Genomic DNA, 26,937 nt, shown 5'->3' on the forward strand with positions numbered 1-26,937 from the left:
CATCTGCCACCAGCATGAGAACCGTCCAAAGAAACCTCACTAATATGCACTAATGGAATCACATGGAGTCCAGGCTTAATGAGTGTAAATGTTTGGTTTGACCACAGTCTGGGAAAACACCCGCTCAGTGTGAGAAGACCTAATGAAAGATAGATTGCTTATTGGTCATTATGAGGCTTTTACTCAGAATCACATACACTTCATTGCCAACTCTGAGGTTTGAGTAAGTTAATTATTTTGTTATGTGGTGCAGGGACAAGACAAGGCAAGGCAAGAAAAACTAGAGGTATCTTAGCAGCAAGAGCCCTATGAGCTTAACAGAAGAGATGTGCGGGTAAATAAGAATTAAGAACCAAACCAAGATAAATTATTTAATGATGCTGAGCACATATAATTGTCTGATCAGTTTAGTCAACTTAATGTGGTTGCATTAACAGGGCAACACACTATAGTATTTGTCCGACTTTATTATTCAAGAGTGACCAAAAGTTTGGCACGCAACTCCTTCCACAGTTATGTCAAATGATCGACCGGCTTCATCGGGAATCGTGTGCTCTGCATTTCTGTAGAGAAAAGTTGTATACTGTAGTTTAATTGACTTATATAAACTAAGCAAAAAAGAAAGGAAACCTTTAATAATACCAATTTGTATTGTGTTTTATATCATTTTTATCGTTGATTTGTCACCTTTACAACAAGGTACAACTTTAAGCATCGGGGCATTCGAGGCACCCTACGTGTGGGTAGCGGCGACCAAAGGTTTGCCAAAATGGCTTGCAATATACTGTTCTACTCTCGTTTTGGGCCTCCCTGACACTGAGTTTAAAATTAATAAAGTGTAAACATGGCCAATATGTGTTGTTTTATTCTTTTCCTTATTACTGTGGGAGAGTGCAAAGGTGAACACCAAAAGAACAGTATTGCAGGCCTGCCAGGGCATTTTGATAATTTTTCGAGGGGCGCTACCCACACGTTTGGCTGTGTAGCTCATGCCTCGAATGCCCGATGCTTACAAGCTGTACCTCATTGTAAAGGTGATGAATCAACGATAGAAAGGATATAAAACACAATACAAATTGGTATTATTAAAGGGGATATATAAAGGACCTAAGTCATGTTTCCTTTCTTTTTGTGCTTTGTTTATATCCATATCTTGAGTTTGTGATGTCAGATCTATCTATTGGCCAGCTCCATACATGGAGATCTAAGTGATGATCCAGTCGTCCACGCATGCATGCATTTTGCTAAGAGATACGTTATCGTGACTACTAATTGAAGCCGATGCCGAATTGGGCCAATCCCATGGATGAGCCCTGACAGCACATGGTTGGTGCTACAGACTCCAAATTTCGCACACAGACAGCTCAGACCTTTGCCTACGTTCTTAGCTAGGCCTCGACCCGACCCGATATGCGGTTTTCCGGAACCAACGCGAAAGGTTTGGAATCTCCATATGCGGAGTCCTGACTACTAATTGAAGCCAATGGACGCCGAATCCGAATTGGCCCGAATCGCATGGATGAGCCCTGACAGCACATGGTTGGTGCTACAGACTCCAAATTTCGCACACAGACAGCTCAGACCTTTGCCTACGTTCTTAGCTAGGCCTCGAACTGACCCGATACACAGTTTTTCGGATCCGGCACGAAAGGTTTGGAATCTCCGTATGCGGAAATGACTGACATCGGGCTGTTCCGGAGCAAGCGCTGACTCATTGTGACATCACTTCATAAAAGGCTCTGACATCACATACGCTAGATGAGTCAACAAAAAATCTTTCTGAATGGGCATAAACTAAATAAAGTCTTTCTTCCTCTCACTTCGAGGTGAGCAAAGTTCAGGGTGCTCTTCAGAGCGGTTGGGTTCAGGGGAATTAGCGGGCTGTGCCTTTAAGAGAACCAGGTGAATAATGTGGATAAGCCCGGGCAGTTCCCTCTCACGCTAAACTTAATCCTGACTACTAATTGAAGCCGAGGCCGAATTGGGCCAATCGCACGAAAGAGCCCTGACAGCACATGGTTGGTTCTACAGACTCCAAATTTCGCACGCAGATAGCTCAGATCTTTGCCTACGTTCTTAGCTAGGCCTCGACCCGACCCGATATGCGGTTTTCCGGAACCATTTGGAATCTCCATATGCGGAGTCCTGACTACTAATTGAAGCCAATGGACGCTGAATCCGAATTGGCCTGAATCGCACGAAAGAGCCCTGAAAACACATGGTTGGTGCTACAGACTCCAAATTTCGCACGCAGATAGCTCAGACCTTTGCCTACGTTCTTAGCTAGGCCTCGACCCGACCCGATAAACGTTTTTTTTTTATCCGGCGCGAAAGGTTCAGAATCTCTGTATGCAGAGATGATGTCTGACATCGGGCTGTTCCGGAGCAAGCGCTGACTCATAGTGACATCACTTCATAAAAGGCTCTGACATCACGTACGCTATATGAGTCAACAAAAAATCCATATATGGAGATACCCGACACATCTCATTAAGTTTGACCTCACAAGCCCCATATTTGGACCTGGACGATAGACCTCATGCTGCTTAGAAACCTGCAAGCAGGTCCTGGCCGCACTCTCAAGAATGGCACCAGAAAGGTGGTAATGCAAATGATGAACAGAGTCATTGAGTGTGAGATTGTAGTAGGCACAAAGAGGAGTGAAACAATTAGTGGAGTCAGTAATGCACTTTTTACTTCAAGTCATGATGCAAAGGTCCCCTTTGGTATGGAAGTACCTTAGGGCCATAGGAAAGAATTTATCCAAAGAGACAAGTTCGATCACCCTTCATATTCTTTTTATAGCCAAGTTAACAGCTTATTTTTCGGCGTTACTGACTCCACTAAATCTTCCTACCAAGAATACCTCACTATGACAGAGGTGAGCTTCCCTTCACCTTCATTAGACGACAGTTCCCTATCCGTTTAGCTTTCTCTGTTACCATCAATAAGGGTCAGGGCCAAGAGAATGAACGAGTTGGCATCTACTTGCCTCAACCTGTGTTTGCTCATGGCCAACTCTACACAGCCTTCTCCAAAGGTTGTAAAAGTTTTCATTGTGGATAATGACATGGGCATTACTGACATTGTTTATAGCGAACTCCTTTAGGATAATAAGCATAAAGGGAGGGGCAGAGATGTCCATATATGGGCATAAATTCACACAGATGGTCAAAACGGGTCCTATGACAACAGGTTAGTATAATGGTCTTTGCATTAAAGGTGGCTTCTAGTATAGTTTAATTCATAAACATTTATTTGTGAATACCACGACTTGTTCTTTCATGTATCATCTCCTTGATGATTGGTTGGTGACATTTTATACGCATGAAGGGCAAATGCACTACACCAACGTCGGACAAAGAATGACACAGAGATCTCCATATATGACCATTCATTTATTAGTGAATTCATTTTCCCCATTGACTTAAATGGGGAACATTCAAATGGTTAGACAAATTTAATTTGCGAAATTCGCGGCAAGGCAACCACACTTGCAATTTCCAATTGCATCTTTCTAGTTCTTGATCAGTCTACTGTAGTTCTGGCCCAGTATATAGTTTATATAGTTTTGGATCGGTCCAGTTCTGAATTAATATAGATTATATAGTTTTATTTTCCAGTCTTCCAGTCTTCCCTTTCCAGAGAATGGTTTATCTATTAGTTCTAGTGGATCTCTTCTCCACTAGTCCCTCCCTAACATTTTAGTCTAGATTTTATTTGTTGACAAAATTGTCAATATATTTAGTCTTAGTTTTAGTCATCGTAGCATCGATTTTATTTCGTTCTTATTCCGTTTTAGTCAGTGAAAAAAAGCAGCCGACGAACATTTTCCATCATAGTTTTAGTCGACGAAATCAACATATATAGGATGGATCAGTACATAGCTCTGGATGAGTATAGTTGAGAATCAGTAAAGACTGGAGCTCAAATTCATTCTTTAGTTGCCCACCTACTTCTCCCCTCTTCTCTCTAGTCCTGTCTTTCTCTCCTAAGTCTTACTCAGTCTGTGTGTGTGTGTGTGTGTGTGTGGCTAGCTAACCACGGGTTAAAGCTTTTCCACTCCATAAACTGTTAAAGAATCTCCTGGAAGTGTCTGGAGGAGATTTAAATACGGTCCTGTGACACACACACACACACACACACACACACACACACACACACACACACACACACACACACACACACACACACACACACACACACACACACACACACACACACACACACACACACACACACACACACTCTCGTGCGCGTATGCACGCGCTAGTAGTAGAGTAGGGGCTTACATATACAAACTCACTGACACGCACACTCACTCACTCACACTCACACACACACACGCGCACACACACACACACACACACAGTCTGGGTGGCTGCTGCTCTGCTGGTAGATGTTCAGACGTTGAGAGTCAGACTAGCAGAGCTTCCAAGATGAGAGCGCTACTGTTGAGCTGCGTACTGTTAGCTGGGCTGCTGGTGGCATCTGGATTAAGATCTGATGGATACTTCAGGAACCAACGACTCTGGGACACAAGAAGGGCTAAGGTAAATTTAATTACAGAAATGTACAATTATAATGCAACATATATCTCCTTTCAATGTATGGCTCTCACAGTTTAATCAACCACTTGAACCCTAGCATCCTTATTCTGGGGAGGGAGAACTTTTGCCCCCCGATGACATTTGGTGTAGAGGGGAAAAGAGCGGATCAAGCACAGAGCAGACACCAGTCAACTATGTATTAGTTTACAAAATATTAGTCTTAAACATGTTTCAGGATAGAGATGAAGCAAAGAACCTTTATATTATTCAAATGTTTTGTTCTTTTCCTTGAGCCTTCCACGAGGCATTTCAAAGTCAGTTCACCATCATTTCACTGAGTGTCTCATCAATGTATTTTGATCAGTGAGACATCTGAGACTAGCTTAGAAGTTTTCCTCAGGTGTTTCTTGGGTTGTCTCCAAGTGATGCTGCAGCTTTGATGACGGACGTTTGAAAGCATCACTATTGTGTGTAAATTAACTTGTCTGTTCACAAATATGCTGGATTCATGTTAATGTGTACTTTGAGAGTTCACAGAAGTGCTGCTGAACCAATGGTAAAATAACACAAAACAACAACAACAAAGTAACCACACACGTGCGGCTACAGTGCCAATATTTACTGAGGACGCAGAGCAAAATGTCTCATCCTAAATAAATATTGGCACTTTCGCTAAGTGTATGCGACTACTTTGTTATTTTAAGAACTTTTAAGAGGAAATAAGATAAAGTTCCTATCACAAAAAAGTGACAGCACCCCTGTAATGCCGTAACTCAGAGGACCCCCTGGAGGTCCCTGTTGAAGACGCATGGTAATGGTATACTATAGAGGGTCTATGTGGTGGGGAAATTATAGAGTCCCAATAAACCAGACATAAAGTCCATGGTGTATACCTATCCCTGCTGAGATGCAATAAAGATGAACAGATACAAATGAAAGTATTTGTACTTTCTGTTGCTTGCAGTAAGTCATGATGCAGTAATTCACATAAAGTCAACTATTCAAATTATATCTGCATGACCGTCAACATTGAACATAGAAGCAGGTAGTCACCTATTAGTTCCTCAGTTCAGGTTATTATTGGAAGATAATAGATTGTTAGCGATTGATTTTATACTTGTTTTTTTATACATTTGGTGGCCAGGTAACTAGTGCTAGTCCACCAGAAGTAACTAGGTCCAGGTCAGTTACTAATCTTCGTCATTAAAATGTGGGTCATAGAAGCAGTATAGTCTTTTTCAGCGGGTTAAAGGGGAAGACCACCCATTTTCATTGATTTTGGGGTTTGTATTGTAAAGTAGGGTTTAATACAAACCCCAAAATCAATCCTCCAGTTCTTGGCAACACAGAAGAGGGTGAACTTTTTTTCTATTTCCACACAACTCCTCTAAGGTATATTAATGACATAGTTCAATATTGAAAATGGGTGGTCTTCCCCTTTAATTTTTTTATAAAACTTTTTCTAAACATTAATAGCAGAGTCTTCAGAGATGTCGTCTGAGTGAAGAGTGAAGTTTCAACGTTCCTCCTGGAACTGGATTTGTCTATATGTGACACATACAGTATATGCTCTGTTGAAACAAACGATTCCCATCGGCGGATTGTACTCTGCGTGCAGCAGCTGTACTAACCTGGGATCCCAGGCTTGATTTCTCAGAAAGGAAGAAAGTCTGGGGAACGTTGAAGTGAAAAGCAGAGGGAAGGGGGCGGGGCCACTGATGGAATAGGCAGAGCTGTTCCATAGCAGAGGAGGAGGGGCTGGCCCAGGTGCACACATCAATAATTGTCCACATTGAACTACTACAAACGCCATCTAAATCACTAGTTCTCACACTTTCAAGATCCTTTTTTTTTATAGCAGACTTACAAGCTCGCAGCGCAGCACAAAGTGGCGTGCTGTGAACTTGTATATCTGTCATTTTTGAAGAGCCAAGGCAAAAATCTAAAACGACACAAATGTTTTCCCAGTTTTAATGGGTTAATACAGTGGTTCTCAACCAGTGGTCCCTGAGGGTGTTACAGGTGGTCCCCAGCTAAATGGAGAGTTGGTAACCAAATGAACCCTTATAGAACTCTTAAAATGAAACCAACGAGGTTGGCAGAGGGAGAGTAGAGCCCAGGATCACAGCTTAGGCAATTGGCACCGGGTGAAAAAATGGGTTACAAAAATCGTGGGATAAAAATTTAAAGTAAAAAAAAAAATGAAACCAACGCTCTCAACAGTTAAATTATTGTTAAATATCTGCATTAGGCCTGCTTAATTTACAAGTAGTCTACACGATTATAGTAGAAGAATTGTTATTTTGGTCAGCGTTTGACCGTTACCTTTCCTATGGCACCACATCAATACAGAACGGACAAAATCGTATCCAGATTACAAAATATTCTACGTTTTCGGTCCGAGAGCCGAGGCTAAATCTCAATCAAATGGTCTTCCGTGGCTCAAATACCGAATAGATAATGGACCTTGATATGGAAAAGGTTGAAAACCATTGGGTTAATACTAGAGGTGGGCAACGATTAATTTTTTTTAATCGCGATTAATCGCACTCAATCCTGGAGTTAATCGCGATTAATCGCGATTAAAATGGCTCATTTTAAGTCTGCCGAAGGCATTCAAAATTAGTGGCGTCCCTGAAAATCGCGGGCCCCCCTGCAAGGATGGGGGCAGGAGCCCTTTTGCAAATGATAATGGAGTTCTATCTGTCTGTCATTCAATGTTATATGAGATACATAAAGGTTTCCTGTGTAAATAAGGCGAAAAGCTTACTAGGATCTCCTTTGAGTTGATCTTGTACCAGTGAACTGTACTGTCATGAAACTACAATCAATCAATCAATCAATCAGTCAATCAATCAATCAATCAATCAATCAATCTCTCTGGAAGAAGTTGCACATGAACTCTGCAAGACCACTCTGACAAGCTAAATGCTGGGTGCAGTAAATGTATTTGTCTGCAAACAGCCCAATGAGCCCATATTAACAGCTGCATGTTTATTTTATTTGTAGCCTATTTATTTAATTAAAAAAAAAGAAAAAAAAATGTTGGTGAACAAAATATTTTTGACAGTGTACTCTGTCTCGTTTTTGCAAAATCTCAAATTAACAACTAAGAACCAGCAGCAGCAGCTGCAGGCAGCACCAACAACAAACAAACTGGACCTAAAAAACCAACCAAACAAAATCAGAAACAAAATCACAACTGTAGTCGGCGAGTCAGACAGGCAGCCGCAGCAAGGGATGATGAGAGAGATCAGATTACACAACAAACACCAGCACGCAACAGCGAGGCTGAAACGCACAACACAACAAGTTAAACAACACACAGTGCAAGTTGAATCTTTATTTACCTGATTGCTGCTGCCTGCAGTTCATTTTTTCATATCCAGATAGATAAACGCGCTTCATTACGTGTCAAACGCTAAGTCGCTAAAACCGAAACAAACACACTGTCACGTCACAGCTGTGAGCCTGCATTCTGAAAGAGGGGCGGGTTCCCAAAGAGTGTACAAGTAAAGCACAGTGCTGTGACACAGTGACAGCCAATCAGAAGACGTCTCTGATTCAGAGATGTTTAAGTCAGGTAAGATGGCAGCAGACTGCCTGCGCTGTCCTGTGTGTGATGTCATTGCGCATGCAGCTCCCAGACCCAACTTTGATCCGCGATTAACGACGATATTTTTTTTTTCCGCCGACAAGAGTCTCGCGATAACGCAGCACGATAACGCCGATAACGGCCCACCTTTAGTTAATACACTTCTCTGCCAATTTAGCTGGTAGATATACATTGTTCATCACACTCTTGCATGATGAATTAGGTGTGTTGCGCACCAAAATCAGCAGACCTACAAGTTTGCCACGCATTGTGAGCTACTGTAGTAGATTTGTAGATGTTTTTTCCGGCGTGCGACAATGTTGTACGATGAACGAATGTAGTGATGTTTCCTTTTAGAAGCCGAAGTTATAAAATGTCAACTAGGGAGGATCAAGAGTTTTACGTGCATCAAGCAGGTACAATAGAGCACGAGGTCTGGCGTAATTTGGGTTGCATGGGTTGTGTTCCCCCCCCTTTTCATTCCCATAGCCTTTTTTTAATATTGTTTCAAATAAGAACTGTGTTTTTTTTAAAGATCCCGGCGGATTCTCTGGTTTGTCACTAAACTCAATACTTGTGATAAATAATCATAATCACAGTCAATATTGATCAAAATGATGTGATAATCATTAGCCCTAACTCAATCGCGGTTTAGCCACGCCCAAGCGTTTTATCCACTGTCTCTACTGAGTTTCTGCAGACCTGGAGTGCGATTGGAGGGCTACAGCTGCACTAATATCATCTCCAGAGTCTGAACATCGTCCAGATATCTAGAGTCCCGAGACAGAGCTTCAGATTTAAAACCTTTTCATGAGAATCGAACTGCTTGCTATGGCCCTGCTGAGGATTTATTTCAGACCCTGTATGCCAGCATAGGGTTGGGATCAGGAATAGAAACGTACCGGATCCAACAGTGGGGCCTTTTCCACCGGCAAAGAACTGGTTCGGATTCTTTCTCCCGGCCTATATGGGATGAACCAGAGGTGAGCTTTTCCACCGAGAACCGAGTTGGTTTCCGAACCGTAAAGGTTAGTTCGCAAGAACAAACCAAGGTTCCAAGAAAGTTGCCATCCCATAGGCGGGAGAAAGAACCCGGTGGAAAAGGCCCCAGTGAGGAGCCAGAATCGGTTCCATCACATTTGGAATCGTTTCCGGAACCGGTTTATCACACTGTCAGAGCTGGTATGTGGACTTCACGTCTGCTGTACAATTACAATACTGGTGGTTCTCTAACCTTTTGATTTCAAGGACCACCATACAGTAACTCTGAGAGTTTTAATTTCTGTCGATCAAATTAATCTTGATGAAGGCCAAAATTATATCGATTTTTCAAAATGTGTTAAAATCCTACAGGATCACTCCCTACCCCTAACGATGTGTGGTTCGTTCCTTTCTTTTTTTACACGACCCCACCCAATCGGCCACTGATTTGACTGATTTGACAAGTGCCAGAACCCCCCCCCCCCACACACACACACAAACAAAAATTTATTAATTAACGCATTCCATTCATGTTATTGTGGCTGACATTGAACCACCCAACCCTCTTGTCGGCAAGAGAAACCATCACGCTATGGAGTATAAATGAATTTTTGGCTGCAACTATTGTTCATGTTCTTTAATTAAACGAATAATCAAGAAGTGTGTTTTTTTATCCAATGAATAACACAGGGACAGCATGCATGGGAGCCCAGACCCCTGTGGTAAAGCCTTGATCTGTGTTATAGTGGGGGACTACATATAACAGTGTATTCTACTCCTGCAGAGGGCGCTATCTCAGGCTGATGAACCAGATGATGGCCCTATCCCAGATGAAGGAGACGCCTCTGGTAAGACTACACTACCACAATCCAGGGGGGTCTAGGGGTGGGCGATATGGTGATAAATATCGTTGAGATGATACAATGTCTCCACGATACGCCTTTTCAGAGATATCTTATATATCGTGATACAATGAGGGAGCCTTATAAAAAATCGTCAAATTGTCAATACAGATTCATTGAGGAATTAATTTAAATTTTTGTCTAAATCAGTGGTTCTCAAACTTTAAAATGTCAAGGTCTCCCCTTAACTCTGACAGTATACAAATGAAACCAAATGGACCAGTAAGGGTCCATTTGGTTTCATTTGTATACTGTCAGAGTTACATACTTGTAAGGATCAATTTAGACCTCCCAAAAGGAACCCAGAAAGTCCCTGGACCCCACTTTGAGGACCACTGGTCTAAATGATATGCTACTCCTTTTTCTTTTAGTTTGTGTTACCTAGTAGGTGGTTGTACAGTTAAGTAACTTGAAAAATAACCATAAAAACCGACATGAAAAAGAATCGTGATAATATTGTGTATCGTGATACAGCTTGGGAAAATATTGCGATATTGTATTTTTCCATATCGCCCACCCCTAGGGGGGTCCCCCCAATTATTTTGGGGGTCGCGGCCTGAAAAGGTTGAGAACCACTGCATTACAAGACTACATCTGAACAGATAATGTAATGCACTACAGCACTACAGTCAATAGTTCCTTACATATTTTAGTATATAAAGTGTTTTTTTTTTCTTTTTACAAATAATACCATCTGATCTCTGTTCTCAACACGATTTTGACTGTATATATTATCAATCTCTGGAAATTCATGCATACACTCCTCCTCTCGTGTGTGTGTGTGTGTGCATGTGTGCGTGTGTGTGTGTGTGCACGTGCGTGCGTGCGTGTGTTTCAAATTGGTTAATGAGCTGTGTCATTTTTGTGACTTAATAATGGTAGAGCAAGTATCCCTCCAGGAACTAGCTCAGGTGTCTGTCCATTACGCCTATGGGATTTATCTGTCAGTGTGTGTGTGTGTGTGTGTGTGTGTGTGTGTGTGTGTGTGTGTGTGTGTGTGTGTGTGTGCGTGCGTGTGAGGTTGACGTTCCTTAATAATGGCCACACACCGATCCAACAACTAATTACAAGCTCTCTTGCACATCTGTTCTCTCTCTCTGTGTGTGTGTGTGTGTGTGTGTGTGTGTGTGTGTGTGTGTGTGTGTGTGTGTGTGTGTGTGTGTGTGTGTGTGTGTGTGTGTGTGTGTGTGTGTGTGTGTGTGTGTGTGTGTGCGCGCGCGCGTGCGTGTGCGTGCGTGCTGGAAGTCAGCCATGGAGCTCATATGAAACAGTGAACTAAGTAGAACAATGAACACAGCTCTCATTTAAAGTAGATGGTTCAGATCAATGACATTAGTAAGGACTCGGAGTACAAAGATCAGATCTTAGATCAGTGCTACAACCTTGTAGTATATCGTCGTTGTCGGGTGGAAACCTCGTATCTCCAAGTTTCAAATGTACATTCTTTCGCAAAGTAAAGCCCCTGCTTCATCAGACAAGGCCGTCGCACAAAAGTAATGAAAACAGCAGATCTACAAGCACACAACGCCTAAATCATTTTTAAAATGATAAATGCAAAACCAACGGATTTGGACATATACGGTTTTCACCCGACAACGACGATATGTAGTCTAGAGGCTAAGGGTTGCGTTTTGTGCGATTTGTACAACTGTAAACAATATTATAATAATCAAACTGCTGTTGGTGCCAACTAGGGTTGGGTATCGTCGGCGATACTTTTAATGGTATCGATTCACTGACTCGATACTATCGAGTATCGGTTCACGTAAAAACGAACGATACCTTGTTTCGATACTTTTGAATGCACACTTGGCTGTCGCGTCTGTAACAGTTGGGCTACTGAAAGTTTAATGACTGCTTTAGTAGGCTACACTCGTTACTGTGAAAATATCCGAGAATAGCCTATAATGTTTATTATGACAATGATCCAACTTCTATAAAATAGCCCATAGAAAAAGGCAAATAATAATTATAATAATAATAAATAAAAAGTATCGAAAATGGTATCAAAAATGGTATCGTATCGATTCCCAGGTATCGAAAAAGGTATCGTATCGATTAAAAGGTGAACGATACCCATCCCTAGTGCCAACACGTGAATATTACACATCGGTAAACAACAATCATTATATTACACAGCGAAAAAACAACAACCATTATGAGGAATGAGATGGAGTTTTCACCGCAAATCAAATTGTATGGGGGCTCCCGCTGACCTAGCGGTCCAGCTAATACACCTCTAATGCCTAACAGCATGTCGTGGGTTTGAGTCCCGTTCCTGACGACCTTTGCTGTTTGTCTCTCCCCATCTCTCTCCCTCTTTCCTGTCAATCTTCACATGAACTATCAATAAAAGCAGAAAAGCCATAAACAAATCTTTAAAATCAAATTGTTCTTTAACCCGTACTGCTTGTACCTTTAATAATCGTCAATAAAGTAATCAATCAATCAAGTAGCAGTAGTAGTAGTAGTACAGTAGTAGTCTGCCAAGGACCCCCAAACAGCCATAGTCAGTACCACCATCATAACTGACACCATCTTAATATCTTGAATGGTTGCTTAGAACCTCATCATGTCTAGCAGTAACTTCTGCCTTCACTGAATTAATTGCGACTGCCAGTTTGATTATCTTCATCCTTAGCTATAACAAACATGGTAGCACTGCCACTGTGACTCTGTTTTGCCTCGGGTGGAGTCGCACAATCTTTATCCACACTCACTTTGAGTGTTTTCTTGGCAGTCCCATACAACATTTTCACCTACTATATACGTTGTAGTTACAGTATGTTTCTTGTTGATGTAAATGGGTAATCTATCTATAAATGCGAGAAGTCTCTGCGTGTCTGTCTGTCTGTCTGTCTGTGTGTCTGTAATCCGCGTATCTCGAGAACCGTTCGTCCCACCGGCTTCAGATTCGGCACGCGCGTTCCCCGCCGCGGCACGGAGTGCAGTGCCGGGTCTCGACCTGACCCGACACGCGGTTTTCCCGAACCGGCGCGAAACGTTCGGAATCTCCTTATTTGATTGTTGGTTTATTTGGTTGATTGTTGACATCAGGCTGTTCCGGAGGAAATCGGCGAAAGCTCTGACTCATTGTGACATCACTTCATAAAAGGCTCTGACATCACGTACGCCACATGAGTCAACAAAAAATCTCTGTGAGTGTGTATGTATGTATGTAATCCGCGTATCTCGAGAACCGTTCGTCCCACGGGCACGCGCGTTCTCCATATATGGGCATAAAATGAATGCCCCCATATATGGGCATAAAATGGATTGCAGACAGACAGATACAGATATCTCCATATATGGACATAAATGGACAGAGGCAAACAGATGGTCAAAGATCTCCATATATGGGCATAAAATGGACGCAGACAGACAGATACAGATATCTCCATATATGGGCATAAATGGACACAGGCAAACAGATGTTCAAAACGGGTCCTATGACAACAGGTATAATGAGGTTTGCATTGAAGGGGGAACCGGCACTGTGTCTGCAACACAGTTGGAGGCACAGACAGATACTCCATATATGGGCATAAAATGGACGCAGATAGACAGATATCTCCATATATGGGCATAAAATGGACCCAGAACTATAACTGCAGTGATCTCCATATATGGACATAAAATGGACAGCGACATACAGACAGACAGATACAGATAACTCCATATATGGGCATAAATGGACACAGGCAGACAGATGGTCAAAACGGGTCCTATGAAAACAGGTATAATGGGGTTTGCATTAAAGGGCGGGGCATTCATTCCCTATTTACATTGTTCCGAGTTGGCCAGGTCGCCGACTAGACGCTTAATTGGTCAGAGCACTGAACTGCTCAGCTGTCCACCATAACCAGAAAACGGTCTCAGATCCTCTGTGTCTATGTCTGTCTGACCGTCCTTAGCTCCTTACTGTAGATCAGTTGAGTGGTTCTCCAGAACCAGCCCACTATTAACTGGCACTGCACTAGATTATCTAAAGTGTTCAGATTCTGTTGGAAATCTGCAGTGGCAATCCATAGCACGAGGAGCTTCCAAGGATGGTCTACAAAGTACAAAGAGACACCATATCTGCAGCTTGATGTGACTCTATTGTGGAAGAAATACTTGTATTGTAGAAAGTGACCAGTTACAATGTTGCAAACTGCATAAATAAGGAACCTTATTAAACAGAAGTGTTGAGAGTGCGAAATCTAGTGACTGAATGTTGTCTATTGCACTTTTAATTGAACTCTGAGAGTACCAATGTAACCAAATTGAACAGGAAGAGTCCATTTGGTTGTGGTAGTAGTATTGATGCATGTGTTTCTACTGTGCTGTAGATCTTCCAACATGCCTGCTGTGCGTGTGTCTGACGGGTTCCGTTTACTGCGAGGAAGTGACTCCGGAAATGAAGGCCGTGCCCACGCTTCCAAAAGAGACAGCCTACCTGTACGCCCGCTACAACAAGATCAAGAAGATCACCTCCAAAGACTTTGCTGACATTGGTGAGTTTAACAACAACTACAAAGGTGCAATTCTGGGAAATTGCAAGTGTGGTTGCATTGACGTGAGTCGCGAGGAATCCACTGGGAACTGAATTCCGTCTTAGCATTTATATTATATATTATTTGTGATGTCATGTGAAGCATAACAACAGTGTGTGAAGCATGACCAATAGCTTCCCTTTTACGTTTGTGCAGTTTGCCGCTAAGAGATTCTCGGTCAGAGAACAATAGTGTGTCCAATGACACTAACTACATATCCTGAATTAAACTTTAATTTGTTTCAGACAATGAGAGACCAGGATAAATGCTTCATTAATATAACCTTGCGTGCCTGTGTCATCAATATGCAACACCCTGTTAGCTTGAGGATATATTCAACCTGGTCCCAGCAGTTCAAAACTTTTAATCCCTATCTGATCAGATCAGATTATGAAAGCCTAAATATTATCAGGACAATTGAGACACATTTTGTCCTGGTCTTTCAAAGAAATTCAGGTTACCTATTAAGGCTGGACGAAAATGTATCAATATCGAGGTATCAATATGCAAGGTATACATATCGACGAAGATGGCTTTAAATTAGGTATTGGTGTATGTGTCAAATTAATTAACAGACACACTATGCTGGCACGTAGCACATGCAAAAAAGCAGTCCATCTGTAACCAGGTGTGGTTATTTCAGTAAAACCTACCTGTACTGTGCAGTGTGCATGCATGAATATGCTATTTATTATCTGGGTTAGGCAGGCAGTGGACCTACTGTAAAGCAGAAAAACATAAAAAAAAAACTATATAATTCAATTGTTTTGACTAATATTGTGAGTAATATCGATATCGAGGTATTCAACAACGTTATCAAATATCGAAGATTTTCCTATTGCCCAGCTTTAATTGCGACAGTCAGGTCGCAGTTACTATCAAAACCTCCACAAACTGTGAGTCCGTCAGTCAGTCCGTCCGTCAGTCAGTCTGTCTGTCACACGTCACATGTCACACTTTTGCCCTGCTCATATCTCCGCAACCGTTGCCCCGATCCATGCCAGATTTTGCACACACACTCCTTGCCTGCCAAACTACAACCTCCAAGGACCCCCGGAGCTCCAGATGTAAAAAATGACCAAATGTGCAAAAATGACCAAATGACCACCCCAACAGGGCTGCTCACGGGGAATTCCCGGGGACCACCGACTCCTGGTGCTCCAGAACGGATGCAAAAGTCCAGTGGAGGACCCCCTGCCACTGCAGCGCACATAAAATGCCGTAACTCGGGCTAGGAGCGACCGGGAGAGCCGGGGCCGGTACCTATTCGTCCGCCTCGGCGGCGCGGAGAACCCACCCCTCATTTCTCACATGGCCCTCTTCTAGCGCCACCATGTGGCCCATTCTTGCAAAACACATTTTTGGACACTGCTCCTACAATTTTTGCCCTAAAATCACTCAAATCGCTACACAGTGGCCCTCATTTATCAACGTGGTGCAGATCAAAATTTGGGTGTACACCGAAATTTAGGGAAGTCTCGACATTTATCATTTCAACTTGACTTTGACTTTGGTCTAGGGTAGGATCAAATCTCACGTCAAGTCCTGAGGTGGTGTAGGAATCATCCTACACCACTTTGTTCCATTGTAGACGTGCGGAGCAGCATTGTCTAACTATCTGACAGGCAATGGACACATGTATCCACTCGAAAATGTATATCCAACACAATAATAAATAATCCTGTGAAAATATTACATTTTATAAAAGCATAGCCTATTATAGCCAGCTACATCATAGACATGCACGCCGATTTTATTTCCAAGTTACAATGACAAGCAATTAAAATCTAGCAATATAGAAGCAATCTACTGTTAAGTGCTTTAACAGTCTAAATCTTAAGATTGCAGACCTGGCTCAGAACAAGCACAGATATAGCCTACGAACGCATGCGAGAGCATTTTCGGGTCCAGCGTGGCGCCGCTGTGATTTACCGTGAGGCGTGAGCCTCCAATTTATACAGTGACGCGAATCCTTTTAAATATGGATAAAACCCGAAGGTCCAAACCTGGCTGTGCCCAGCCCAACACACGCACGCTGCGGGGAGAAGACCCGCCCGTGCGGGAACGGTGCATGATTGCAAGTTCAAACACTCAAACGCGCATTGTGCTCGTCGCCGAAATTGGGTTAAATTTATATCCAAAACGTAACTGTGGGGTCTCTCAATTTATACAGTCGCTACAGTACTGTAGTAGGCTTACACTATGCTGGAGTTAATGATGAAACCCGACGTGGTGAGAGTGAGACCGTGACATTCTTTTCGTGGACCGTGAGGTATTATACAAGTGTGTCCTCTTATGGAGTTATGTATTAAGGATAAAACCCACCCGACGCTTCAAACCTTCAGATTATAACTGCCTCCTTGTCAGTATCTCTCAGAGTAACATCGCATGCACGGCATCCTGTGGTTTCGGGAATACATGATTGTGCGTTCTTTTTTTTCTTCTTTTTTTGTAACCACTCAAACGCGCACTGCAGCGTCGCCGATATTGGGTTAAATTAATATATTCCATTTGTGACAATGACTGGTGTGGTTTCACTCATGTAGGCTGCAAGCTTAGGCTACTATACAAAATAAATGGTAATAATGGTTCCACAGTGAACCTAAATGCTGCTGGGCTTGGTGGTGTGTGCGTGCGTGCGTGCATGTGTGCGTGGTCTGTGTGGGACGTGGACACTCTTCTATTGGCTTTCCTTTCGTTGTTAGGTCGTATTCAGGTCGTTCTAGTCGTAAAATCGGGGCGTTTCGAGAATAATTAAGGGCGTGTTATTTAAATTTCAGCCTGCGCATTTATCAACGCTGGGATCAAATGTACGCCAGGTGTGTCTGTTTAGGAAGCATTGATAAATGCCGTGCACACGTTGCCCTACGCAAAATTTGGTGAAAAAAATAGACCATTTTTTACACTCCATTGATAAATGAGGGCCAGTATGTCTACACTCATCTCATCAACATGGATCTGTCCCATATAGCGCCACCTTCAGGCCGATTTTTTCAAACACATTTTTGGACACTGCTCCTACAGATTTTGCCCTAAAATCACACAAATCGGTACACACTATGTCTACACTCAGCGCCACCATCAGGCCGATTTTTTTCAACCACATTTTTGGACACTGCTCCTACACATTTTGCCCTAAAATCACGCTGCGACCTGACGGTCGCTTATCTCCCGATTAGGGAGTCTTACTGGTACCTATTGTAGGACACCTCCTGGTTGCTCATAAGCCCAATATTTCATGGCAAACAGGGGATTCCTTGTGGCTTGTTGCATGAGCCGTAAGATTGTGTTGTTTGTGTTTCCCACAGTGACTCTGAAGAGGATCGACCTGACAGGGAACCTGATCTCAGAGATTGAGGATGGGGCGTTCTCTAAGCTCACTCTGCTGGAGGAGCTGTCTCTGGCAGAGAACCTGCTGGTCAAACTGCCCATGCTGCCAACCAAACTGACCGTCTTCAATGCCAACTACAACCTGCTCAGGACCAAGGGAGTCAAAGCCAATGCCTTCAAGGTACAGAGGATCTAACCAGGGCACCGGACTCCATATTCACAACTCCATGCGCCTTGCTCGTTTGCACAGTTCGTAGCTGCATTTTTTATGTTCTTCGGGTAGTCATGTGGCCTTAAAATACTATTTTTCTGACTAATGTTTCTGACCAATCTCATGAACCATTTCCACGAGATTATGAGTGATTATTTAATTTAGCTCTTGACTGATAGTGACCTTGTCCTTTTGACCTTTTAAACGCCAAAATGTGCCAATATTCACTAGTTATTTTGTTCAGACATAATCCGTACATGACATCATTTGATAACACAGTGGCAAAGGTTTACAGTAAATGGCTTATTTGCACAAGCACATTCACAAGTTTATGCTGCTAACAGACAAACAAGCTGACAAGGGTTACAAACATAATCTCCCTCCAACTTTTGGTGGCGGTATGAGAATTGTTCAGGAAAGGCAGTGTACGTCTCTGTTGACTGTGTTTAGTCTGGGATTAAATGGTGTTCAGACAACACAGGTAACACCAGTCAAACCAGGATATATTTTTTTTCCCAACAGAAACTCACAAAACTGACCAACCTCTTCCTGGCTGACAACAGACTGGAGGCTGTTCCTCAGATTCCAGAGAGTGTACGCATAGTCCATCTACAGGTATGTTTATAATAATAATGATACCATGAACACCGCATGAGTTGATAATGACAATTAAATAAATATCATGTTTATTTAAACATTTTGCCCCAATTACGATAATCAGCAGATCCACAAGATCACAACGCATCTCAATGTGATGTGAGCTGGTAGATCAGCTAATTCTGCAATTGTTTTGTACACAACCATTGTACAATGAAGGACAATAGAGGGCGTAAATTGTTAATTCGAATATTATGACAGGGCTATTAGAACATGTTGTGTTGATCTATTGATATAGAGTATACACATATAACAAAAAAAATATCGTAGTTATTTAAGATTAAGTCAGTTATTTGTTCTAAATGTAGTTTGATACATTTTCGGTCAATTGCTCAGCTCTAAAATGCCACCATTTCCCCTGTGATGTGCTGTTTCAGAACAACAACATCACTGAGATCAGCACAGACACCTTCTGTAAAGGCAACAACACCTACTACCTCCGCCCAAACCTCAACGAGGTCCGCATGGACGGAAACCCTGTCATCCTGGCCAAGTACCCCAACAGCTTCACCTGTCTCAAGACTCTGCCCATTGGCCGCTACCACTGAGCTACCTGCAAGTTCCACGCTCAGTCTGGCCAATCACATCTGTGCTTGAAGGGGGAGGGGCTGTAAATGCCCGATTTATACTTGGTTGTACATTGTGCCGCTGATGATCAACTATGTATAAATCAGGCTTAACATTTTGATGGAAATTATGTCGCAAAGCTGCAGTTAGATGGGTTTTATAAGACGCCAGTTGTATCAGATGTCAACACTTGTGCTGTAGCGACCAGTAAAACAAGCGTGTTGTATTATGAGCATTCCTCTTACAAAACAATATGTACTTCTAAATTTATCACAAGCTAATGGACCTAATAAGTCTTTTGAATTAAGGACTACACAGGGGGGGGGGGGTATATATTTAAAAAACACAAATCTAGTATGGGTTTCTCTGTCACTAAAAGAAAATCAGATGGGGGTCCGAATACAAATACATTAATTTGGGGGGTCCGACCTTGACATGAAAAGGTTTGAGAACCACTGGTTTAAACAACATGAATAAAGGCCAAATACGCAACTAGAAACAAGACTCTCAGGCTAACCTGCTAGCTTCTATGTAGAGTATACAATCCGTATTCCAATGGAATTCAAAGGGAAACTTTGACATTTGGATCTATTGTACAGCATACATACAGTACACATTTTACATCGGTGGTTCTCAAACTGAGGTCCCGGGGAGCCACAGTGGTAGTTGTGAACCAAATGATGCCTTGAAATGGTGACACCCACGCACATAGAGACTGGCTGTATGGGGGTGCAATGTATACCAAACTGGGGGTCCTTGAAATTAAGGTTGAGAACCACTGTTTTACATCAGCCCACCCACCACACACACTGAAAATGATATCTCCATATATGAATTGCGTCCCAGCCTTCACTGCAGTCTGTAGTTCATTAGAGGTTTGGAATACATGAGCTAATGCTGCGTTCGCGTGGTCCTCGGGTATGCGGAGGGTCCGAATGAGTAAAGTGGTTGGCCTGTGTTCACGACGTGCGGTTGGTCGCGACAGAGAAGAAATATGGCAGCGTTCTGCGTTCAAAAGGCTTTGGCAAAGCTGCTATCAGCTTTTTATTTTTTTTGCTTGTGAAATACATTTTCTTTCCGTTGCCGTTTTCCAGCATATTTGGTCAGTTCATGAGCAGAGAAATTCACGTCACAATGGTGCAACTCAAACTTGTCTCACTTTCTGATGTTTACCTGACACGGTACTGGTAATGGTACAGTTGGTCATTCACATTTCACAAGTGATTTTCGAGTAACAAACATGTTGGACCAAATGTAACTGATGCTCATCTTGGACACAGGGCCAAAACTATGAACTCTCTTTAAATCTCCAATCAATAAGCGATCAATGTTTGCTAATGTTGGCGAAAAGTAGAATAGTTATTTGTAGAATAGTCCACATTTTATTTGAGGTTAAATGCACCTTTTGCCACGTGAACCTTTGCGTCTCTATTCTGGGCATGTCATAATAGGCGAGCATTCCGGGGAAAATAGGAGCACATTCACCGAAAGCAGGCTATTAGGGGTGGAGATATTTGGTGTAGATGGGGGGAAAAAAAGGAGGGGACAAACTACGGACCCCTGGGGGACCCCAGGCAATGAAATATATAGGATTTAAATGGTTAAGTTAAGCAGAATATGGTTAAAAACATCTATAGATAGTCTACTAACCAAGTGTCAAGGTATCCCTTTGAGCGTTTACATCACATTGTTGTGTCGTGGCTCAATGTCCCAGACAACAACTGGAAAAGCTTAGAGTTTTGGATTCTAACCTCATAATCATTAAACCGGTTCGCTGAATCAGGAGAATGTCACGTACAATTGTTCAACTTTGGGGCTTTCCTGTGAATTAACTTCATTTTGTTTTCATTAACTTATAGACTCCAGTCAATGAGGACTGAGGTATAACAATGTATTAATGAAATATAGTAATGTGAAAAAGTTACTCTTCTGTACGTCTACCCTTTCAATTATAATTATTGAATTATAACATATGTGAATAAAACAATGATGTACAGTTAAATATGTATGTGGCATTGCTGTTTTTAAGATATTTTAATAAAGATAAACCTTTTTGTTAAATTAAAGCAGGTATGGAGTCTCTTTCTCTATGGCCTATTTGCATGGTACACTGGTTTGTCTTCACTTGATTTCAATTATGTTTTGTTTGTGAAACATTCTGCTTAAAACTCTGCATGCCCTGGTGTCCCTATTTTTGGGCATGTTATTATAGACAAAAAAATATATAATAAAAGTAATAATTGTATTCTAATAGAACTGTTCATTTGAGCTATATTACCGAAAGGAACAGAGCAACCTGTTCTTTCTGATAAGACTTGGGTCTTTCAATGTGTGCAACAGAATGCTGCATAATTATACTGGTCTCTTCTTCCTATATCCGCGTGTTTGGCAACAGAATATCCCCCATGGGATCAATAAAGGTCCATCCATAGTATTATGAACATTTGTAAAGTATGAAATAGTACCCAAGCGGTTAATCTTTTTATTTGTCATTAGTAAATGAAAATCTAAATGTTTTTACATAGGGATAAGAGCTATAACATGTGTTATAGTTATTTTGCCCAGATATGAATACATGATTAGACCGTTAGACTGATGATTCTTGGTTTACCTATTATCCTCGATTACTATTACCAGTAAGACGCCTATCTGTCTTGGCAATGTATGGATTCTGTTAGTATTGTTTTCCTAACAATGCATCATCTGGGATACAATCCCTTTTATGCCCATATATTATGGAGATCCCTAACAGCATCCCTTGTATGCCCATACTGTATATGGAGATCTCTGCTCTGAGTATCTGACATCACTGTGATGTCACCTGTTCATGCCCATACTGTATATGGAGATCCCTGCTCTGAGTATCTGACATCACTCTGATGTCACAGTGATGTGTCAGGGGAACCACAGTGTCAGGTGTTACCTGTCCGGAAGGATGGACGGATACGGTCAAGCTGTGGCGGTTCTGATAGTAACCTGCGAACTACGGTCGCAACTGTTTCTATGCAATTGATGTATTACCTTGTGTTGTCCTTGCTTATTGTACTGTAAGTAGCCCTGGATTAAGAGTGTCTGCTAAATCAGGGGTTCCCAAACCTTTTTGTCTCAGGGCACCCCATAAATATATTTTTTAATCCGAGGCACCCCTACATTATAATTTTCACTCCCAGCACCTTATATTTATAGCATATCGTCGTTGTCGGGTGGAATCCTTGTATGTCCAAAACCGTTCGTTTGGTATTTATCATCTATAAATTTACTAAACTAGTGAAAACAGCAGATCTACAAGCACTGTTTTCACTAGTTTTGTGCGACAGAGGATTCTGCCTGACAGTAATGATATTTTAGTGATTATGTTGCTAGGAAAACATTGAGATAATAGCCATTTTGGTTAGAACTGACTGAAAATAACTGTGTACTTCAAGTTTAAAATGATACTAAATATTTTTTCAAGTGTCCAAATAAATTCCAAATATTATCAAATGATCTCGCGGCAGTGGCGGCACCCCTGGACTGCCGTCGCGGCACCCCAGGGTGCCCCGTCACCCACTTTGAAAACCCCTGTGCTAAATGCCTAAATTGTAAATTGTAATGTTTGTGTGCCTCAAGATTTGGACTTGCCCTTTGGTGTTGCCTTGGGCACAAATACATCTCAAACTGGTATTTTGCAATGGAATATGGTGGTCATATGTTTTGTTTCACAAGACATGGTATGTAGCACTTGTGAGAGGACAACGATGGAAATAGTCTCAGGACTTTGTTGTGGTTATCGTCGAACTGCTGTAAGCAGCTTGTGGTTTCAAATCAAATCAAGTCTGCATTTTCTAGTCAAGTTGCAATGTTTCAGGTTGAGTTGAGATTCTCTGTTCGATGTCCATGAGGCTGTGGTTCTCCACGTGGGGTCCAGCAACCAACAGGAGTCCTCGAGGAATTATTATTCCTATTGTAGTTTAGCGGTCATCTCTCAACCACATCAATATGGCATGAGATTCTGAAGAAAATCATATCCAACCATAAAGAAATATATATATTCTAAGGGTGTGAGAGACAGTGAGATCGAATTGGGGTCCGTGATTCTAATGAAAACTAAATTAGGGTCCACTCCTCACTCCTTGATATGAAAGGAGTTGACAACCACTGGAATAGACGGTGTGAATGCCAAGTTAAAAGGCCCAATCGAAATGCAGCGCTTTAGTGAAACACTAAAATCATCCCACCCGTTATCATACGACAACAGCTTTAAGCGTGGCTAACTTCAGGTGGGTGGTGCTAAGGTGGAAAACTAGGCATACTTAATGAACAGGTGGGTGTGGCCACATAAAAACACAATTTTAACACTTTCTATACAGGTTTTTTCAAACTTAATAATCATGATGCCGATGATACATACACAAGTACATTTAATAACAGAGTAGCCTTTTCTAAGCATTTGTGCCATTTGTGCAACAGGAAAACAGGCTTTTTGTAAAACTTCAGCTAGAACTAAAGGTCTTTGCACACTGCTGCGTTTTTCGGGCCGAAGATTGGAGTGAATTTCGGAGCGCAAAAAAAAAAAAAAAAAAAAACAACTTCGCGTTATGTCAATCACGTTTGCACACTGCCGCCCGTTTCGTATTTATTTTCGGACCAGGTTCGATTTTTGCAGCTGTCGCACTGAGTCCCTTGCTCTCTCTCTCTTTCCTCTCTTTCTCCCTGGCCTCCGGATTTCGGATTTCCAAAACGCAACGAAAGACCGCAGTGCAGCGTGCAACCAGCTTTAGATATTTAACCACGGGGAACATTGGCCAAACACAGGAGATTGGGCATTGTTTTGATGAAGAAATGTGGTGTAGATGTAAAAAAGAAGTCCAAGCACAGAGCAAACCCAGACCCAGTTTACTGTGTCTAGACTAGAGGGTGTTTAAGTGGTTAAAGACTGAGTTGTGTTGCCGTGTGGGGACGATAAACAGGTTTTGTCTGACACGTCATTGTGTTTTTTATCTCCTGGCAATAGTCTCGCGTAGCCAGACAACTATTCCACAATCTCCGAATGCTTTATAGAGTCTGGAACGGCAGCTCACGAACGGCGAGTATCGGAAGTAGCCACTGCTGCACGGAATTTGGCGGAACTGTAGTCCCACTGGAAACATAACAGAAGCACACTCGCACAGACAAGAGTCATTTGAGCAGCATATTCTTGTTATGGGTGTGTAGTTTAAGAAAACGTTTGAAAACATCATGGAAATAACACCAATAACACCAGAGAAAGACGAAATAACGCCCCCCAAAATATTGAAAGGAGACATAACGCTTCCAGTGGCAGTAGGACATGTTATTGTTACTGCACCAAGGGAGCGGTTGCGTCACATCCGCTCTATCTCGAACTCATCGTTTCTATTTCCGTGCCCCAGACTGTATGCCGGGAGCATTTGCAAATCGCGGAGGCAACAGTCTGGTCACGCGAGACTATCCTTGCATCATCCCCTTGTGTCGTTATCCCCTTTGTTTACATCAGATTTACTCAATATTTTTGCAATGGCGGACGTGCTGGTTCCAAACCAGCGTGCTACTTTTTTCCCCCTTTTTTTACAAATTTATGTGCAGTTACTATTCCACCAGACAGTGGCATCAGAGGCATCAGAATGGAGGTCTATGGAGATCACTGCTACACAGTGTTGGGGTTAACTGTGTTCAAATTAACACTGTTACTGTAACAGACAGTGTTGATTTCGTCGACTAAAACTATGACGAAAAATGTTTGTCGACTGTGTTTTTTTCACTGACGAAAATGAAATAAAAACTAAACAAAAACTAAGCTGTGGTGACTAAAACTAAGACTAAATAAGTAAATATATTGACAATTTCGTCAACAAAACACAAGGGAGGGACTAGTGGAGAAGAGAGTCATTTTATGTTTGGTTGCTCTCAGGTGTTTGATTGCTGAAAATAGCCGATCTACAAGCTCACAACGCGTCGCGCCACGACGCGTTGTGAGCTTGTAGATCTATTTTCAGCACACACACCAAGTGTAAAATCAGTCATTACGATGCCTGCTCAAGGCCTGACAAAATACATTTTAGTCGACTAAATCAACTCTAGATTTAGTCGCCTAAAATCTTATGATATTCAGTCAACTAAAATTTGACTAAAACTAATACTTTTAACAACAACACTGGTATCAGAATACCTTTTGGGGGTAACGAAGTAACACGTTAGTTTTGCATTAAGAGTACTCGGTTACTTATACGTTTTTCAAATGAATGGCATGTCTTTGTTACATTTAAGACCTAATTTGTTGCCACAAAGGAAAATCCATCCGACGCATTTGCACCAGGAAACGCCTGATCAATGAACTAGCTCGTCTCTGTCCATGGAGACGTGGATGGAAAAATCGTCCTTGTCCAAATCCTTTACAATATAACTTAAACCCAGGATAACACGTTAAAGCTTAACACTTATGGTGCCATCAATTAAATCTCTTTGAAGTCCTAGTTGCCATGGTTTCCATAGACTTCCATGTAATTCATAGTGCACGGATCGTGCACGCCCATGCCTAGATCATGCACCACGTGTGTGCACGCTGTTCACCGCTTTCAAACAAAAAAATCCGCTTGGAAATCCGTTCAGGCATTCATGAGCTAGCAGCCATTATGTTTTCTTCAAATGTAAACAAACATGGCTGCCATGTTTGAAAGATGGGGTTGGTATGGGGGTTAAACATGCAATTTCGCGATCGCGATCATGCCTAATACATTTTTTGAGGTAAAAAAATATATTTATTTGAAAAAAAAAAAAAAAAAACTTTTTTTTCTTCAAAAACGGCCCAAACTCGGGAAACTCGGGGTTGGCACAGGGGGGGTACCAATACAAACTCTGGAAACTCGGGGTTGGCACCAGACAGGAAAACGTTACCCAACACTGCTGCTACATGATCCAACAGGCACAGATATCGCCGGTTTGATCCTGGTAACCGGTTTTATCCTGGTTAAGTACTGTAACAACTCCACGTAAACGGGGAGAGCTCGAAACCTTTAGGCTCTGAAGGAATATATTGAAGTAAATGAGAGACGGGTGGACAAGCATAATGAATAAGCATCATCTTTGAATGATGAGACCATTGTCACATAATCAGCTCAGAGAAGAAGGCATATGCTACATCTACATTGTTCACTGATCTGTTGTATTTCACTGTGCACATAGTTATTGCGGTATCTAAAGAGCACAGTCTGCGGCTGTCATCATCATCAGAGGGCAGGTAGTCTCCAAATGTTTGTGTTTTCATAATTATGTAAAGAAAATTTTCTCTCATTGAATAATACTTTATCATAAAAAACATGTATATTTCATCATTTGTAGGTACTAGGGCATTCACGAATAGTGATTTTTAGTATTTGAATTATTCAACCTCAAAGTATTAGAATAGTCGAATATTCGACAGGACTGCTCAAACTGTCAAATATTAACTAAGCAAGAGGCAAACATTGTGAAAATAGCCGATCTACATGCTCACAACGCCTCGCAACGCGAGGCGTTGTGAGCATGTAGGTATGTTTTTGTCGTTTACCTAGTAGGTATGTTTTTGTCGTTTACAAAAGGCTGAAAACTAAATTGTCTGACTTTCCACTGAAGA

The 26,937-nt window shown here is 41.9% G+C and overlaps 2 protein-coding genes across 2 annotated transcripts in view; one reads left to right on the forward strand and one right to left on the reverse strand.

Moving 5' to 3' along the window:
* The window catches only part of ogna (osteoglycin, paralog a), a gene marked incomplete at both ends in the record, with an annotated part of 29,955 nt that extends 10,646 nt beyond the window's left edge, over nt 1-19,309 (forward strand). The window contains 5 exons of the mRNA XM_080727318.1: nt 9,911-9,974; nt 14,360-14,524; nt 17,872-18,074; nt 18,627-18,719; nt 19,139-19,309. Of these exons, the coding sequence (XP_080583444.1) occupies nt 9,911-9,974; nt 14,360-14,524; nt 17,872-18,074; nt 18,627-18,719; nt 19,139-19,309 (696 nt within the window). The remainder of the gene's footprint in view (nt 1-9,910; nt 9,975-14,359; nt 14,525-17,871; nt 18,075-18,626; nt 18,720-19,138) is intronic.
* The window catches only part of cenpp (centromere protein P), a gene marked incomplete at both ends in the record, with an annotated part of 145,405 nt that overhangs the window by 91,514 nt on the left and 26,954 nt on the right, over nt 1-26,937 (reverse strand). The window lies entirely within an intron of this gene.

Source organism: Nannobrachium achirus, assembly GCF_963921795.1.
Source record: "Nannobrachium achirus genome assembly, chromosome: 6".
Lineage (NCBI taxonomy): Eukaryota > Metazoa > Chordata > Actinopteri > Myctophiformes > Myctophidae > Nannobrachium > Nannobrachium achirus.